Source organism: Curcuma longa, chromosome 11 (assembly GCF_044706935.1).
Source record: "Curcuma longa cultivar G26 ecotype Majalengka, Jawa Barat chromosome 11, ITB_CL_G26_1.1, whole genome shotgun sequence".
NCBI lineage: Eukaryota > Viridiplantae > Streptophyta > Magnoliopsida > Zingiberales > Zingiberaceae > Curcuma > Curcuma longa.
In genome coordinates this window covers 20902317-20921260 of record NC_133871.1, presented here as the reverse complement: position 1 = coordinate 20921260, position 18944 = coordinate 20902317, and the positions used below count along the sequence as shown (strand labels likewise).

Genomic DNA, 18944 nt, shown 5'->3' with positions numbered 1-18944 from the left:
GGTTCGCTTTGGAGAAGCTTCGCATCGAGGCGGTGACCGATGCGCGCGGTGATTAATATTTTGGCTTGAAATTCATGGAGCAATTTGAAAAGATAAAAAAATATTGGACGTAAATGAAAATTCCTCCACGTAGAGAATAGAACGATGGGATGCGAAGCGAGAAAGACGCGCGAGAAGGCGGAATACAGCGGCCGGGCTATGAATAGCCATCCCGTTCCTTTCTCCGGCGAGAGGAAATAGGGAGGAGCAATGGAGTATCTCAAGAAAGGAAGAGGAGCTCTCCGTAAAGTTAGGAGCTTTTCACGGCTTGACAGACTCTCCCAGGCCATGGCCTTCTCTTCTTGCTCCTCGACTTGCTTCTCGCCTTCCCATCGCACCAGAAGCACCAGGTCGACATATAGCCTCCATGGAGCTCCAGGCCTTGCTCAATGCGCCGATCGGCGAATCCTAGGTGATCGACCGAGGGATGATTGGTCCAGACATGGATGCCAAAATGGGTGAGCGAAACTCCACGCTTTCGTTTGCCTCGCTTCCCCCAATTCGCAAATCTGAGCTAAATCTCTTTCGTATTTAGATAAAAGGCGATTTGAAGTGATTGATTGGCTCAATGATATGTCTCCCGACGTCAACATCCCAAATGGTGCGTCCGAAGAGGAACTTAGAGCTCGATTGCTCGACGGTTCCATTTTGTGCGGGATCATAAAGAAGTTTAATCTTGGCTGCTCGAAGGAGGTTGGATCGCTGTTACCTATGCTTTCAGATTTTTCATATTTATTATTCATCGTAGTTGAGTTCTATTTTCTCTTGTTTTGTGTGCAGATCGTATCGACAGACAATCAATTGGAGAAGATAAGAACATTTATTGAAGTTGTAGAGCAAATGAGATTGCCCAGTTTCAAAATAGAAGACTTAGAACAGGTAGAAGAATCTCGTCTTTTACATTAACCTTGCTCTAGGGTTGATGAATTTTGTGTTCTTTTCCGAACTAGGGAGCATTATCTACGGTATTGTATTGCCTTTGGTCTCTAAAGGATCACCTTGTGGGTGACCATGAAGAGTTGAGCGACATGAGCTCAGTGAGAGAGAGATGGAAGTCTCTTGAAAGCTTAAGAGGGGGTAATATTTCAAGCAGACAAACCTCTTCTCTCTTTGGAGAGGAGAGAAGTCACAGTTTTCAGGAGTCAAGACTGCAACGTGTGCTTCAAAGTTCTATTTTGTCAGGTATGTTGATTCTTCTTGATGTTCAACTGTTACTGCTATTACAATAATCCTTCTTCGTTTGGAATGGAATCAAGATTGCCTTTGGTCTATGCAATGGTGTACTATGAAATTGCATTCTCAGACATGGGGTTCTCATCAATTAAACAGCAACTTAGTTGCTTACTGAAAAAATGAAACACTGAATTGAACAGTATCTAAAATGATCATGACATGGTATTTTATAGTGCATATCAAGTTTGATAATGTTATGGTTTTTGTATTTGATATTATTATTTGTTTGCATTTCCTTTGTAGAGTCATCAACACCACGGGTTCATATGGGTGGGAACAAATTCCATGAGGTTTTCCAACTGAGACCAGGGAATTATTATGATCTTCCTGCAGCCAAGATCACAGAAATGATGAAATCAAACAGTCTAGATGTAATAATCTTCATTTAATTCATCAACCAATACGCTCCTACTCAGCCTCTTTTACTGATCTATGGTATATATTGCTGCAGAATGCTCCTACTCAGTCTCTTTTAAGTGTCGTAAATGGAATTCTTGATGAAAGTATTGAACGGAGAAATGGTGAAATTCCCCATGTGAGTGATCAAATATGAAAATACTTCTTATAGTTCATGTTTAGTTACTTGTGTTTCTCTAAAATGCTGCAGCGTGTGTCATGCTTGTTGCGAAAAGTTGTGCAAGAGATCGAACGTCGTATATCAACTCAGGCAGATCACATACGAAACGTAAGTTCTCATTCGTGGCTACTTATGTTCCTTAATTTTCCAACACTTTTGTGACTCACTCATGGATCTCCAGCAAAATAATCTCATCAAAGCACGAGAGGAGAAGTACCAATCGCGGATTAGGGTGCTTGAAACATTAGCTAATGGTACAATCTGTGAGATTCAGGTATGTTGTAACACATTCTTGTTTGCTGTTTGTTGTTCTTTAATTTGGTCATTGCATATGCAGACTGAAAAGCAGAAAATGGAGGAGAGAAACAATAAGTATGATGAAGAAGATATGGCTGCTAAGTTGACAAAGCAGAAGGAAAAGAGTGAGCAGGCAATTTCAGAGCTTAAGCGAGAGCTAGAAATCATGAAAAAGTCATACGAACAGCAACTTCAAAAAATGGAGATGACCAAAGCATCAAGGGAGTATCATGTCGAATCAGATAAGGACAAGAATGAACAAACTATTTCACAACTTCAGAAGGAGCTCGAAACAATGAAAAGGTCACACGAACAACAACTTCAAAAAATGGAGATGATGACCAAAGCATCAAGGGAGTATCATGTCGAATCAGATAAGGAAAAGAATGAACAAACTATTTCACAACTTAAGAAGGAGCTCGAAACAATGAAAAGGTCATATGAACAACAACTGCAACAAATGGAGACTGCCAAAGCGTCAGGGGAGCATCATGTGGCATTAGATAAGGAAAATAATGAACAAACTATTTCACAACTTAAGAAGGAGCTCGAAACAATGAAAAGGTCATATGAACAACAACTGCAACAAATGGAGACTGCCAAAGCGTCAGGGGAGCATCATATGGAATTAGATAAGGAACATAATGAGCAGAGTATTTCACAACTTCAGAAAGAGCTCGAATCCATGAAAAGGTCATACGAAGAACAACTTGAACAAATAGAGATCGCCAAAGCAGCAGGGCAAAAACAAATGGAACTAGATAAGGAGAAGGATGAGCAGACTATTTTACAACTAAAGAAAGAGCTTGAAACCGAAAATAATGAGCAGAGTATTTCACAACTTCAGAAAGAGCTTGAAACCATGAAAAGGTCATATGAACGACAACTTGAACAAATAGAGATCGCCAAAGCAACAGGGCAAAAACAAATGGAACTAGATAAGGAGAAGGATGAGCAAACAATTTCACAACTAAAGAAAGAGCTTGAAACCACAAAAAAGTCATTTGAACAGCAACTTCAACAAATAGAGATCGGCAAAGCAACAGGGCAGAAACATGCGGAACTAGATAAGGAAAAGAATGAGAAGACTATTTCACAACTTAAAAAGGAGCTCGAAACAATGAAAAGATCATACCAACAACAACTTGAACAAATGGAGATTGCCAGAGCAGCAGAGCAGAAAAATGCAGAACTAGATATGGCTAGGTTGTTAGAGGAGAAGGAAAAGAGTGAGCATACAACTTCAGAAATTAGGCAAGAGCTTGAAACTGCAAAAAAGTCACATGAACGAGAACTTCGTCAAATGGAGAACCAGGGAAGGGAACATGATGCACAACAAGAACAAAAGCTAAAAAATGCAGAATCCTCGTTAGCCAAATCAGAAAGGAGATTACTAGAACTAAAAAAAATTTCAGAAACTAAGTTTCAGATATGGAATAGAAAGGAACAAGCTTTTCAAAGTAATATAGATATACAATTCCAGTTAGTAAAGGTAATTCCACCCTTAATCTCTTGACTTATTATTCATCACATCCAAGAGTGAGCTTCATTATTCTGCTAGGAGTTGAGGTCATCCTCTCATTCCATCAAACATGAAGTTGTAATAACACAAAAGGGATGGTGTGATGAAATCATCAGTTTTGGTAAGAATGATTTTTTACGCTAAATTTTAATAGAAATTTTCAACTTAAACTCTTTTAAGTATAATTTTTTTTATTCATTCTACTATGCAGGAAGACAGCTCAAAGTATTGACTGATGCTGTAGAGAATTACCATTCTGTTCTTGCAGAAAACAGGAAATTTTACAATGAGATTCAGGAACTAAAAGGTATCTAATTAGCATTGAAGTTATAGCTTTTCATGCTATTTTTCTTCACATAACTCTTGCTTCATGTGCAGGAAATATAAGAGTTTATTGTCGAATAAGACCATTTCTGCCTGGGGAGAACAATAAACACACTATTATCGATCATATTGGTGACAATGGAGAAGTTGTAGTCTCGAATCCCTCCAAATCTGGAAAAGATGGACAAAAGATGTTCAAGTTCAACAAGGCATATGGCCAAACTGCTACTCAAGGTCTTTTAGTTCAAAACTCACATGAAAATTTTTCCTTCGAGAGAACAATAGATATGAAATGTATACCTTCGATTTGATTTGTGCCAGAGCAAGTTTACTTGGATACTCAACCATTAGTTCGATCAGTTCTTGATGGCTTCAATGTATGTATTTTTGCATATGGTCAGACTGGATCAGGAAAAACCTATACCATGGTCAGCATACTTTGTAGTGATTGGTTACATTTGTATGAATGTTGTGCTAATTATACATCTTTGTTCAGACTGGACCAGATATAGCAACTGAAAAGGAATGGGGCGTCAATTATCGAGCTTTAAATGACCTATTTCAGATATCACTCAAAAGGAAAGATACTTACACATATGAAGTTGGTGTTCAGATGGTTGAAATATATAATGAACAAGTCCGTGATTTATTGGCAACCGGTGGCTCACAAAAGAAATATCCTTTTCCGTCTAGAGAATATGCATGTTTTATTTATCAGATTGCTTGATCAGATTTTAGTTGCTAACTAAATGTTGAATTGTTCAATCTTTAACTTTCACATGCTTGGAGTATTGATTACTTCCCATCCCTCTGGGCTAGCCGTCCCTGATGCATGTATGCTTCCTGTTAAATCTACTTCTGATGTTGTGGACGTGATGCAAATAGGACACAATAATAGGGCTGTGAGTGCCACATCTCTCAACGAAAGAAGTAGCCGATCACACAGGTTTTTTTTTAATTGCTTATTATCCTGATACCGAATTTGTAGGTTTAGACAATTTAACATTGATTGTCTAAGTCCAACACAGCCCTCAAACCATTTTTCTTTGGGCTTGGCATCTAATTGATAGTTTGATGATCAATATACTTATTGTGCGTATGCAATTGGCCTTTCATCTTTATTGTGTGTATGCTCATATGTGAGTTTCAACTTTGTATTGCCATTGTTTTACAGCATTGTGACAATTCATGTCCGAGGTACAGATCTGAAATCCGGAGCGACTTCACGAGGATCTCTACATCTGGTAGATCTTGCTGGAAGTGAGAGAGTTGATCGATCTGAAGTAACTGGAGATAGACTCAAGGAAGCACAACACATCAATAAATCTTTGGCAGCACTTGGAGATGTAGTTTTTGCTCTCTCGCAAAAAAGTGCTCATGTACCTTACCGCAATAGCAAACTAACTCAAGTATTGCAAAGTTCTTTAGGTACTAATTGTCTATTAAAATTAGTCGGTACTCATAAGTTTTACATGTTCTTTAATTGTAGAATTGCATCCTTTCATGATGCAGGTGGGCATGCTAAGACACTGATGTTTATTCAGATAAATCCAGAAATAGCATCATTTACGGAGAGTTTAAGCACCTTAAAATTTGCTGAAAGAGTGTCAGGAGTGGAGCTGGGTGCTGCAAAGAGTCAAAAGGAAGGAAAAGACATCAGAGATTTGATGGAGCAGGTTGCATCTCTCAAAGATACTATTGCAAGGAAGGATGAAGAAATTGAACAGCTCCAACAGATAAAAGGCAGTGTTTCGAAACATGGTAATGTTAGCCCATTGAGGCATTCATCCTCTCCTAGAATTTCAGTTCTCGATGGTGAGGATCCCGACCAGAACGAAAATCTAGATGGAGAGGTAGCGGATCAAAATTCTGCAGAACTCGAGCTTTTAGGCTATGATGATGGAGATTTAGAGGAAAGATTAAGTGATATATCAGAAACTGATCCAACTGATGGTTCCGTTGGCAGTTCGGATACTCTCTTGTCGGAACAAGTGAAATCATCAGAAACTACCAAAGAGAAAATGTTAGTATTTGCATATTCTTCAAATCAATTAGCTACCAAGCATGTGCACACTATTATGAAACTGATTTGTATTCCTTTTCTTCTTCGTGAAACAAAACTGAACTCTGTTCATAGCATCATAATTAAGTAGAACGGATCAGAAAATGCAGTGGTAGAATCATACTTATTCAAGGTGCATTTCATTTACCAAGTAGTTACTCTTCTGCTTTTGCCAAACAAAAAAGTAGTTAGTCGTCTTAGAAATCAAATGAGTTTTCATTTTGAACATAAGGAGGCAGAGTCCTTCCTGGGAAAATTGTAGTATTTTTCTAGCAAGGTGAAATGATAATCAATGCTTACTGTTTTTTCTGCTTCAACTGTTTGTGTTTTTTAGTGTATAACAATTCCAGCTGATCTTCTACAGGCACAAAATTTCATCACGAGTGTCTAAACCATTGGGACTGAAGACAATACAAACCACATCCAAAACAAGACTAAAAGAGACTTTGAAGTCTCCAAGTAAGTTTCATACTATAGATCTACTGCAAATTAAATCTCTCTAACTTAAAGGTAGACATTTTCTACATCTGTTTAGGTTGGTTCTTGATCAGAATCCTGCACTGATCAACTAATTCTTTCCACAGTAAAATACATAAGATTGCACGAATTAGCTAACTCTATTTTTCTTTTTCCCTTTTTTTAGCAGCGTCAAGTATAAAGAAATCTACAAGTCAAACAACTTTGTCTTCGCCCAGGCCTTCAAGGCTTCAAGTAAAAGCACCAACTAAGTGATCCAGACCTTCAATGTTGTGGCAGTAGATCTACTAGGCCCAGCTAGTGTCCATAGAATTGTAAGACTATCGATGGCAACTAATGCCTGGCCAGATGACTGAAGTTCAAGTAAGTTGGTGAGCTGTTATTAGTAGTTTAATTTAGCACACTGTTTTTTTTAATACTGGTTCAATTTTGTTAGTCCGATACCTGTATAGATTAGTTTTGGCACAACTGCCCCAATGAAACCATACTTGTATCTTAAGTCTAAAATTATATGCCATTACTTTTTGAGAGTTTTTAGGATGGAAATTAAGTTGCACCTGTCTCATCAAGCTTCAGTTTTATCGTACTGTCTAATCATGGGTGAGTAGGATGATAACCAAATTAGATATTGCACTAGACATTGTCGTGTGAAAAAGATAATAACAAAAGGCAGAAATGACCAATAAAGAAGATAAAGAAGGTGTCTGAGTATTCTGGAGTAAAACAGAAAGAAGTTGTTGGAAAAAATAGAACAAAGATACGTATGCTCTGTGGTAACTAGATACAATGTTACACCCCCACAATTTGAAATGAAGGAATGGTTACAGAATTAGGGAGATTGAAAGATTCACTAGTCATCCTTTTGAGGTCACCCTCTCTTCCAATTGAAGCGGTTAAATATATGGTTCCACTGAGATATTTACATTGTTCTTAAATGATCGTATAGGCCTTCTATTCAAGTAAACGATTTGAACTGTGTGGCTGATCCGAGATGCAAATGAATCTGTTTTAGCGGACCCAGTGGAATCCATTAAGTCCAGCTATAGCTCAGTATCAAATAAATACTTTTTTTTTTTTTGCAATTATTGGATGATTGTTAGCACGAGATAGTCTTATCTATAAAAATAAAATTACATTAAAGATCAATTATTAATTTATAGTTTTTATATTATGAATGCACTCGATACATCCAAAACACATTACTATAGTGCATTATGATATTATTTTGAGCAATAAGATACTAAATATTAAATTTGAAGTTTAGTAAGAAACATTGAAAGTAAAAGATTTTAGATTTAGTAGAGTAAAGATAAAATATATAAAATTTAAATTTAATATTAGTGGATGTAGCAAGATAATTATTAAAATAACATATGATGATTTATGACTGAGAACTTTAAGCATATAAGTTTGTTTTTATAAAAAAAATTGGAAGGATTAATAAAGATGTTTTACATATGATACTGCCCCCACGGGCATAGTTGAGTTGGTACTCAGATGGTAAAATTGTCATACAAGAGCAATCTTCGAATCTCTGGGATTCATTCTCTTAGGAAATAAGTTCCTCTCACTTAGGATGTCATTTTGTATCATGATTTATCATCCTTCCATAGGCTTTGGGATGGGTAGTGGAAGAGTGTTTGAGGTGAGCATTATCATCTTTTATCACAGAAGTTGGATGATTGAGATAGAAAAGAGTGTTAGATGTTCTTTGTGGTTTTAAGATAATTGTAAAACATGAAAGAAAATTTTAAAAAATAACCATTAGACTTATTATGCTATAGAATTAAACGTTGGACTATAAATTAAATCAAGTACATGAATGAAGGATTAGAATCAGAAAGATGAGAATATTAAGATAATAAAGAAATAAGAACGTACTGGAATGAAAATAATAATAAATAAGAACATTATAAAGAAAGTTAGAATCATAATATCCCTGAGAAAATTCAAAAGATATATTAAAATGATATAGATATATATATTTAGCTGTCAATAAATATTCTAATTAAGTAACGTGAACTTATTGATGAAGAGAAACTTAAAAAAACATAATTAATCATGATAAAATATAATATTTTTTTAAAAAATATAGATAATAATATAATAAAAAATGAAATTTGATAACATAGGAGGAGAGTATAGTCGAACCATTTAATAACTTCTTCTTCTCTTCCACGTTCCTATTCAAATCAAATAAAGAGAGGTCTTCTTCCAATGGTTCTGGAGATTTCATGGAACTTGCGGAGGGAGACAACGTTTTCACCACATTTTGCAGCAGCTTTGCCAGTCGACGTGCGTCAGTTTTCGTACTAAGCAGAAAATGGATTAAAGCGATCGGTGACAGCTTGACGGAGACAGTCATGGACCAACAACGGGACACGCAGTGGCAGCGCTGAATCGTTCTCTCTTTCTTTTCTCCTCACGAGTCCTTTATATAATGAATTAGGTGCGACAGGGACCTTCATGCCATTTCCTTCCCTAGCACGTTTACAGAGCTTGCCTGGACCAAGGCAAGCAACCGTAGAGCCGGCGCTTGGCGCTGCTCATTCATTACGAACCAACAAGGAAACAAAGCAGACAATTAATTACTTAAGAAAAGGCAGTAGTTGAGGTGGAGCATCAACTACAGACACAGTTTGCACTTGGATTTGTATCTATAGGTACAATTGAGTTATTCGAATTCTTGGATGGATGGATAATTATAAAAAGGCACAGGAATGAGGGTCGGGGCCTGTGCCTTTTGTGGCTTGTGGTGGGTGTTTCAGCTCAGTGGCCCTTGACAGGGTAGCTGTCGATGCAGTCGGCCCAGGGGTTGCAGCCGCGGCCGGTGGGGACGTCGCGCAGCGCCCGCCACACGGCGCTGTTGCACTTGAACCCGGATCCGAACCCGATCTGCCAGACCCGGTGGCCCCGGCGCACCCGCCCCTTGGCCTCCGCGTACGCCAGCTCGTACCACAGCGAGCTGCTGCTGGTGTTGCCGAACCGGTGGAGCGCGGAGCGGGACGCCTCCATGTCGGAATGGGCGAGGCCGAGGTTCTTCTGGATCTCCTCCAGCACCGCCCTCCCGCCGGCGTGGACGCAGAAGTGCTCGAAGGCGCGGCGGAAGTCGGGGATGTAGGGGCGCACGCCGCGGAGGCGGAGAACGCGGCGGCACGCCAGTGAGGCCAGGAACTTGAGCTGCTCCGACAGCGGGAGCACCAGCGGGCCCAGGGTGGTGATGTTGGTCTTTAAGGCGTCGCCGGCCACCGCCATGAGCTCCCTCGCCAGTGATACCCCTACCGCGCCGCGCTCGTCCTCCCGCTGGTAGACGCAGCTGAAGCACCCGTCGTCGGCGCCCTTGTGCGTGCGCACCGCGTGCACCAGCCGGTACTTGGCGCGCCGCGCGTCGCGGCGGCGGTTGGAGAGAAGCAGGGCGGCGCCGCCCATGCGGAAGATGCAGTTGGAGAGGAGCATGGAGCGGTCGTTGCCGAAGTACCAATTCAGGGTGACGTTCTCGGTGCTGAGCACCACGGCGTAGGAGTTGGGGTTGGCCTGGAGGAGGTCCTTGGCGAGGTCGACGGCGATGAGCCCCGCGCTGCAGCCCATCCCACCGAGGTTGAAGCTCTTCACGTCCTCCCGCATCTTGTACCGGTTGACGATCATGGCAGAGAGCGACGGCGTGGGGTTGAAGAGGCTGCAGTTGACGATGAGGATGCGGACGTCGCGGCTCGGGTCGACGCCAGTGGCGGAGAACAGAGCGTCGAGGCAGCCGAACATGACAGCCTCTGCTTCGAGGCGCGCCTCCGCCATGCAGAGGCGCGGCGGCCGGGCCTGGATTCCCTGCGGTAGATACGTCTCGTCTCCGAGGCCGGAGCGGAGGGTAATCTTGGTCTGGAAATCTAGCGACTCCCTATTGAACACGCCGGTGCACTCGGTCATGTCGAGGAAGCCTTCCTTGGAGATCTTGTGCTCGTCGTCGGGCTTGTAGCACGCAAAGTCGACCAAATAAACAGGGCGCGGCCGCTTGAGGTAGTAGGCGGCGAGGAGGACGAGCGCCAGAGCAGCAGAGGCGACCCCGGTGGCGGGGTCGACGGACACCGGCCGGGATGGCATCAGCGCCATGCGGTCGAGGCAGAGCGCCGCCGCGAGGGCGGCGCCGAGGACAGGGACGAGGACGGCGGCGGCGGGTATGGAGGCGTAGCGGAGGCCAAGCTTGACGTACTTGAGGTTGACCGACTGCAGGAAGTCCGGGAGACGGCGCCGGATCTTGATCACAATAGAATCGTCGTCCCTGAACGCCATGATCTCCGCTGTCAGCCGCTCCCGGTCCATCGCCGCCGGCTCCCGCGCCGCCATTAACGACCAACTATATCTATGTATCTAATAATAATATCTATACCTATTATCAACAGATGAACCGATCAAATTAGCAAGCAGCTAGGCTTGTGATCGTAAGATATATAGAGTGAGGGACCTGTCAATCTTGAAGATAAAAAACAAAAGAAGCAACAGAAGCATTAAAGAAATACAAGGATGAGAGCGAGAGGTAGGCGAAGAAGCAGCAATAAATAGATATGGTTGGAAAATGAGGAGGGAGGGATATTGATCTCGTGCTGGTGAATGGATGGAGAAAACATTGAGGGGGTCGAAGCCGTGTAGTAGTCAAGTCAGAGAGCTGGTGTGAGTGTCTGAGAGAGAGAGAGGGAAGGGATTAGGGATGTGGTTGGGTGTGGAGTAGTTCGCCAGAATTAAATGGACGAGGGGAAGGAAAGCGCTCAACCACCGGGGAATTAAAACCCAACAGAGCCAGCCACAGCAACAGCAACATTGCAGTGCATTGATGCGTACGTATTTGAACACACAGGCGCAGGCGGCTAGGTTTTATTATTATTTTTTATTTATTTATTTTGAAGGTAATTTATCTATTAAATAATTTTAAAATATAATTTACTTAGTTACAAAAGACGGTTACACAAAAGTATACGAGGCCGTGAGGATGTTTTCGAGTGAGAACACACTACAAGAAATGCAGCAAATAGTTATGGAATTTAATTTTAATTCTATTATTATTAATCAGAATTGATATTTATTTTATTTAATTAGTGATGAAAGTAAATTTTCATCGCTAAATAATTTTAAATTAAGGTTTTTTTGTTTTTAATTTTTTCTTACCACCCATGAACTATTCTTTCCCGATCTTCAATCTCCTCTCTTGGCACGCATGAACTTGGCCCTTGTAAGCTCCTCTCCCGTTAATCCCGTTGGCAGGGCCGCATATGATCACTTTGAGGTCAAGAGGTTTTGCGTGTTCGACGCCTCAGCCTTGGCCGCGAGGTTAGGGCGCGACCGTCTCCACCTCCACCTCAACCATGATTCATTACAGAATGAGAAAGTATAGATACATTTACTTGATTAATAAATTCAATTTATATTTTAATTATTTATAGATGTAAATGTTACTTGCGAAAAAAAAAGATGATGGAAAGATGTCTAACAATAAAGAGTTTGATGTACTAATAAAGTTTAATAATAAAATTTTAAAAATTATTAATATTAATAATTCAAATTGTAATGTTGATTAAATTATATGATTGAAAACTATGGTAAAATAAAAATGATATTATTAAATTTTAAGATTAATGTTAATGATTCAGTTATATGCTTATTTTTTACATGTAATTAAATTTCACTAGTTCTATCGTTATGATACACTATTATTCTAGCTTAATTATTAGTTGAAATATGTATGTGTTATAATATTATTTTACAGATGTAACCATGTCAAATAGTTCACTAGTACACGATTGTCAGATTATATTGAGGATTATTAGGGATTGGTAAGTATTGATGTTATTAGTAATTTAAATTCATCTAATCTTTTATTTATTATTTCAAAAAATAAAAAATTTTCATGTAATTTTACTCTCAATGGTCATAGTGTATCTCCTCACATCACTAAAAAATTTAAAAAAAGTAAATGTGCTTCTAGTTCTATATGGAAACATGTAGATCAAGATCTTAAAATTTTTTATTATTATAATTTTTAATAAGTAATTTACATATTATTGATACTATATAATATCCTTTTATACTAATTTTATGTAGAAAAAATATATTTGTGAGTCATAACACAAGTCAAAATTTAAAAAATATAAAATAATTATTGTCAAAAATTATATAAGGATATATTATACAAGTGGAGAAAGAAAGGAGCAAAGTCATCCTATACCCGTTGAGATTTGACATGCATGGAAGAATATTTAGTTGTAGAAAATGGCTATAATATTTATCGATTGTTCAAAACAATAGAAATATTGAGTTCGATGGCCCAAGCACGGGATCCATATAGCATATAGTTGAATCACGATATATTGTAGAACATGCAATAGACTTGATGAGTTTGCAATAAAATTATATACGAATTTATAATTACTAATTAATTTATTTTAATTTATAAAAAAATATGTATGTAGACAAATATTTTACACATACTTATAATTGTTGGGAGGTATTTTGTAATATGCAAAAAATGAGGACACTTTTGTGGATGCTCGATGCTCGATCAAAGGTCATAGACATAAGATTATAAATTTTATTGTTACTCATATTTAACGATAACTAACTTTATTAATTGTATATATAATAATAATATTTTTTTACATATGATGATATGACTAATCGAGTTAAAATGATGTCTCAGTCTGCTATAAAGGGAGAAGACTTACAGACTCTATCAGACGATATTATAAATGATATATATTATGAGATTGTCAATGAAAGGAAAAAAACACTACCTTTACGACCTTGACTTTCAGGCATGGGGTGTATATGATTGTGTGATGACTTGTGAGGTCAGGGGTCATTCTAATTCTTCATCTACTGAAATGCATGCGTTAAGACAAAAAAAAAATCAAGAATTGAGGAATCAAATCACGTCATTAGAGTAATCGATGAAAAATCGAGTCAAAATGACAATAGAACAGTGAATACAAGAATTCATATTACGATATTCATTAATGAGCTCTCCTGCTTTTCCAACATCCCATGATTTCAATTCACAAAAGACTCAAGATTCAAACACTATTGATAAATAACTCATAATAACAATAGTTCTTCTGAGATGTGTTGACCTTCAACTTAATATTTTTGTCTATCACTTATAAATCATACAAAATAGTTTAGTTAATCTTGATATTATATACAGCTCTAATATTATTACATTTTTTAGGAATAATGTAGATAAAATGCCAGCACTTACAAAATTAGATTTAAAACTATACTCTATCATCAAAGTATATATTTTGTTAAAGTATGTTAAATTTGTATTTATCAATTTGTGCATCTTATTTCTAATAAGTAGTTTTAGCTTTGTTTATATATATATATATTAACTTTAGTTCATATATGAGTAAGATTCTTTTAAAATAAAAAATATAATAAAGTTTGAACCATGTGTTTATTTTATTTAATAATATATATTATTATATTTTTTGCAGATGAGATGATGAGATGCAATGACAATAAATGTATTAATTTTCAAATAGGATGGGATGCGATGGATTTAAATTATTTATTTTTGTGATGGAAGGGATGAATATATTATTTTTGAACCGTGTATTTATATGTAAATATTGCTTTATTATCAAACATATGTTTTATGAATTTATTCCCGTGCTAATCGTTGTATATTTTTAATATAATTTATTACAGGGAGTATCTATCCGACCCGAACCGGTGTATTTGTTCGAACGGGACTTTCCGCCCCTCGCGTATATCGAGTGTAATTTAAAATTAGCCTGGTTCTTGGTGGCTCTCTCTATCGCATTGATTAAGATGGAGCACGATTGATCGGGGCTTACTATGCGACTGTCTCTGGCGAGTTTAGCGTCGAATTAATCGAGTTAAAAATGTGTGGTGGATATTTGTGTCCTGTAGAATTAATTATGAGGAATTTAATATGCGCTGATCGTAAGTTGGCATCGCACGCTAGGATGTCAGGGGGTGACGTGGAGCGTGGTAATTTATCAGATCATTTAAGTTTAATTAAGCAGTAATAAAAATATGTTTCTAACTGTACTGATATGGATGGATTAAAGAGGGAGGGCACTTGTTTCTTTTCCTTTTCTAATTAAATTGAATGAGAACCTCACTGGTCACAATTTCACAACAAGAGGAGAGGAGATGTTATTATTTTTTCATGTTTCATCGGTAAATTTCAAAGAAGAGAGGAGAGGAGAGAGGTTTTTCTGTTCACTTCAGATAAGAAAAACATTGTTTAATGATTTGGTTGAAAGGTGTAATGGATGAAAAAGTAATTTTGAAAGGAACAAGTGTGTCCTAGTTGTTAGAGCCCTAAGCCAATAGTATTTTGATGGGTTATCAAATAACATTAAATTAAATCTTATTTGTATTTTTTATATGTGTGGAAATTTAGGAGAACATATAAGTATTTGACGGCTGAGGATCTATTAGAACATGGTGAAAAGTGGTAGGGAGCTGATGAACTTAGTGTTAGTACATCTGTAAAAGAATATTCTGATGAAACGAAAAGAATGACACTAGAAATGAGGATCCGCGAGATGAGAAACTAAGAGAAAGCCTGCACAAGGAAAGTTGGTGAGACGAGAGATTGAGTAAACTGTATTCGTACGAGAGTAGACTCAATCTTAGACGGACTCAGTCATAGTCGACTGAGTCATGAAGTTCAGATGACTGAAAAAGATTTCGTCAAGAGACACGTGGCACGAGATCCAAATAAGTCATCCGAAGTTGACCAAGTTTTGATCGACCGAAGGATGCTACATTAGCAAAGGAATGAGTGATGATCATCTAGTAGATGAGCTCTATCTACCACATCATCAATTTTCGATCGACCGAATAGTCTTTTTGATTGATCAGATATGCCACATTGATAGTTCAACCAAAGGTTATAAAAGAAGATGAGGAGCTCTCTTCAAGATACAACACAATCACGACCAGTGCTTCAACTTCTATCTTAAACTTTTTTCCCCTTGTTTATATTATAATCCAAGGTTGTAAGAGACTTCTCCCTTCCTATACTTTATCAAAAAATAGAAGGATAGCGAACAGACATTTCTTGTACATAAGAACTTGGACGTCATAATTTGAGGTGTGTGGTTGAGTCAAATGGAGGATTCACTGCTGAGTCAGCAGAGAAAAGTATTCGACCAAATCATATGAGTTGATGAGACGAGCAAGGCACTTAGGGGACCATTAATGCCTAAGTAGTCGAGCTAAGATGCTCATTTTTCCCCGATGTCAACAGGTAATTTCAAGCGCATGTGTTCGTTCATTAAGGTACATGAGCGAGCTCAACTATTTTCACCATTTTTGCCTGATCAATTCCACTATTTTAGTCTGTGTCCGCTCAATTTTAGATGATAGCATTCTTAAACCTTTTTGCTTTGGCGTAAAGGCCTTGATTTCCTTTTCATTCTTATCAGATCAGAGTAAAAAATAATGGAAGACACCTCAAAATCTGGCTTTCCACGGAGAAAGTTTCATTCATCGTAATAAACATAAACCTAATTAAGTGAATGACCAAACTACCAGAATAAACATGCCTCTGAATCACAAAAGTGTCCTATGACTAATACCTGCGATTTCCATTCCTTGCTACTACTCAGGTTCCAGATTTAGATGTCTCTCCAATAGCAACGCCAAGCAGTTCTGTGACTGCTGGCAAACCACCATTTGCTTTCCCAATGTAGCTAATAATACAGCTCCTCAACCTTTCTGTCTATTGCTGGCCAAGACTCCACAGCTATCCACTACAGCTTTAACTCTCTATCCACTAATATCTGCACAAATCATGTGCCACACCATGTGTACGCTGACTACTAATGTTTTTCCAAGCGCCAGCAAAGTGACTCCTCTCCTACGCATGTGATGGAGACGGTGCTTCTTCACAGGGCTAAGAACATGATCTGACCAGGCCGAGGTAGTAGAGATTCCTCTTCACGAGGTTCCCTAAATTGAAAGCACCGACCGGTTCCGCCGCTGGTGGCTGCTCGCCGCACGACCACGGCGCCTTTTGCTCCTTCAATGTGAGGTGCTCCTCGCCAATCTTCTCGATGACGGCGTGGATGGCGCAGCAGTCCGGTAGCTGGCCGCTGGTGTCGGTGACGCAGAATTCGTTCTTCGCCTCGCCGTCCCTGGTCGTGATCTCCGCCCGCCTTACGGAGAGCCCGTTCTCGCGGAAGATGCGAGTTACTTCCGCGAGCAAGCCCCGCCTGTCCGGCATGGACAGCGATAGCCAGACTCCCTGTTTGATTTCGGTGGACAGAGATCAGCGGAGAAGAAAAAGGCTGTTATGTGTGTGAATGTTGGAGAAAGGATAGCGAAGAAGGTTACCTCGGAGGCTCTGCGCTCGATGGCAGCTTGCACGCATTGGATTACTCGTAGCCGCTCGGCTTCCGAGCTTATTGGACCGCCGTCCACGTGACGAATGTAGAATTCCTGCCATTGACGACAAAAATCGAGTTAGCAACTAGGAGTTAGATCAAAGGATGGGTGTTTATGGGGAACAGAGGTTCAATTGATGTCCCTTTACCTGATAGGCTCGATCGGCGTCGACGCCGAGAGTGCCGTGGAAGACGACATAATCCATGTCGGTGATCGTGCAGACAGCGTCGAACAGGAGCTTGGGGCGGTCGCGGCATTGAACATTGACCACTGAGTAGCCGCGTTCTTCACAGTTTTGAACAGAGACTGACGGCTTTGACTGCGAGGAAGAGGAGGATGCTTGGTAGCCGGTACTGGATACGCGCTCGTAGTCGCGGTCCGCGAACATGAGTTGGTGGAGGCGGCGGTCAGAGTGGGTTAGGGTGGGGGAGGAGACGGTGGTCTTAGCGCTGCGGACGTCGTGGTCGCCGCGCAGTACGTGGCGGAGTCGGGACTCAATCCGGTGGACGCGGTGGCCGTCCTCTATCGGGGATCCTGAGTGGAGGTCCTTCACGAAGATCAGGCAGGCAATCCGTGCGTTGTGCGTCCACACCTTAGCCTCCACCACGTTGCACTCCAAGTCCCGGAGCACGGCGAATACCTCCGACAGGAGGCCAGGGCGGTCGGTGCCGGTGAGTTCCAACGCCGTCAGGCCCGCCAAACCGGAGCCGTCCTGACATCCACTCCGTCTGCCGCCGATAAGGGCTCCCCGCCGAGGGTTCGCTCAATGCAGGAGAGCAGCTCGGGGTCGAGGAGCTTCTGTCCGCGCTCGTCCGTGACATGGAAAACGGCCATGAACCAGCAGCCGTCGGAGGAGATATAGCCCTTCTGGATGCTAAGTTTGAGGTCCGTTAGCACCTGCACGGCCTCCAGAAGCATTCCCCGCTTCCGGGCGCTGTTCACCCTCACCACCGTCGCCGCCGGCGACACCGCATTGTCGATCGCCACCCTACCATCGCAGATCCATCATATTTCAGCATTCAACAAGGAAGCACAAAACTCAAATCAGAGGAAAAGGAAAAAACAGATCTGAATCAAGAGCATCGAATCAAAAGCATGTCGCTAACCTCGGAGTGTTCATCATTACATGAACCAGCTTCTGGTACTCATCGCGTAGCTCCATCTCCGCCTAAACTCGATCGAGCTGCTTCTCCTGGCTCTGCTTCTCAGAACTCGATTCTGCTCGCCCCTTCTCTGCCTTCTTAATTCTACAGAAACCTCGTAACCGAACAAAACAGAAAATTAAAATCTCTCTCTCCTCTCTCTCTCTCTCTCTGCGCCTGTCTCAAACTTGGTAGGTGGCTGGTTTGGAGAATTGAGAAAGAATAAACAAGACGAAGTGGTGACCGCCCTGCGACGGGGCCCCGCCTAACCGTTCCTACACAGGTCAACAACCATCTCTTTTCTTTGCTTCTTCCCCAAGCCGACTGCTACTAACCATTCCATTCTTAATGGTAAAGTCCATTCGAAGCATCACTTTACCCTCCAACTCATGTTGCATTAACCATCAGTCGGCCAGGCCACGCGGGCAGGCAGAGGTAAGCATCCTTATGCGAGATGACATTGATGGTCGCAGTACTTGAGGACGCCGTGTCGGAGACGATCGCGCAGCGCACGGACCGGAAAAACGTGTCTACTGTACATAGGCTGTCGAACTGTGTCCCGCGTCGTTTAGTGCGTTGCGCTTGCTCGGGGAGCCACGCAGCAGATCTTGCGGGACATCGAAGGTGGACGGGCTCTGTCGTCTGAGGGGGCCACGTGCGTTCGGTCATCGAGTCTAACGCCGTCGTTGGGCAACGGTGAGCGGGGCGGCTTGCCTGGCCGGGGACGGGCGGTGGATTGAGGGGACGGATGGTGAGGATGCGAAATGGTGCGTCATGGCCGTTAACGTTGACAGGGAAATATTCGAGAGCATATTTTAGATTACATAACTATTTGGGGTAGATTGAAAGTTTCCTAATTTTGTT

At 40.8% G+C, this 18944-nt stretch overlaps 2 protein-coding genes and 1 pseudogene across 2 annotated transcripts; 1 reads left to right on the top strand and 2 right to left on the bottom strand.

Annotated features, from left to right (window-relative positions):
* Positions 1-249: 249 nt before the first annotated feature.
* LOC141837317 (kinesin-like protein KIN-14C) lies at positions 250-6786 on the top strand. Its single transcript, XM_074724742.1, has 19 exons — positions 250-451; positions 575-732; positions 820-918; positions 990-1221; positions 1516-1643; positions 1724-1807; positions 1880-1957; positions 2031-2623; positions 3467-3638; positions 3708-3789; positions 3880-3975; positions 4047-4226; positions 4314-4420; positions 4489-4667; positions 4774-4938; positions 5167-5420; positions 5505-6015; positions 6419-6517; positions 6708-6786. Exons 1-19 carry the CDS (start codon positions 250-252, stop codon positions 6784-6786), a joined length of 3498 nt encoding a protein of 1165 aa, XP_074580843.1.
* A 2311-nt stretch (positions 6787-9097) lies between these two features.
* LOC141837666 (3-ketoacyl-CoA synthase 1-like) lies at positions 9098-10952 on the bottom strand. The gene has a single exon (XM_074725034.1). It carries the CDS (start codon positions 10867-10869, stop codon positions 9301-9303), a length of 1569 nt encoding a protein of 522 aa, XP_074581135.1. The 5' UTR covers positions 10870-10952; the 3' UTR covers positions 9098-9300.
* Positions 10953-16128: 5176 nt separating this feature from the next.
* On the bottom strand, positions 16129-18120 carry LOC141837667 (ACT domain-containing protein ACR8-like; annotated as a pseudogene).
* Between the last annotated feature and the right edge of the window lie 824 nt (positions 18121-18944).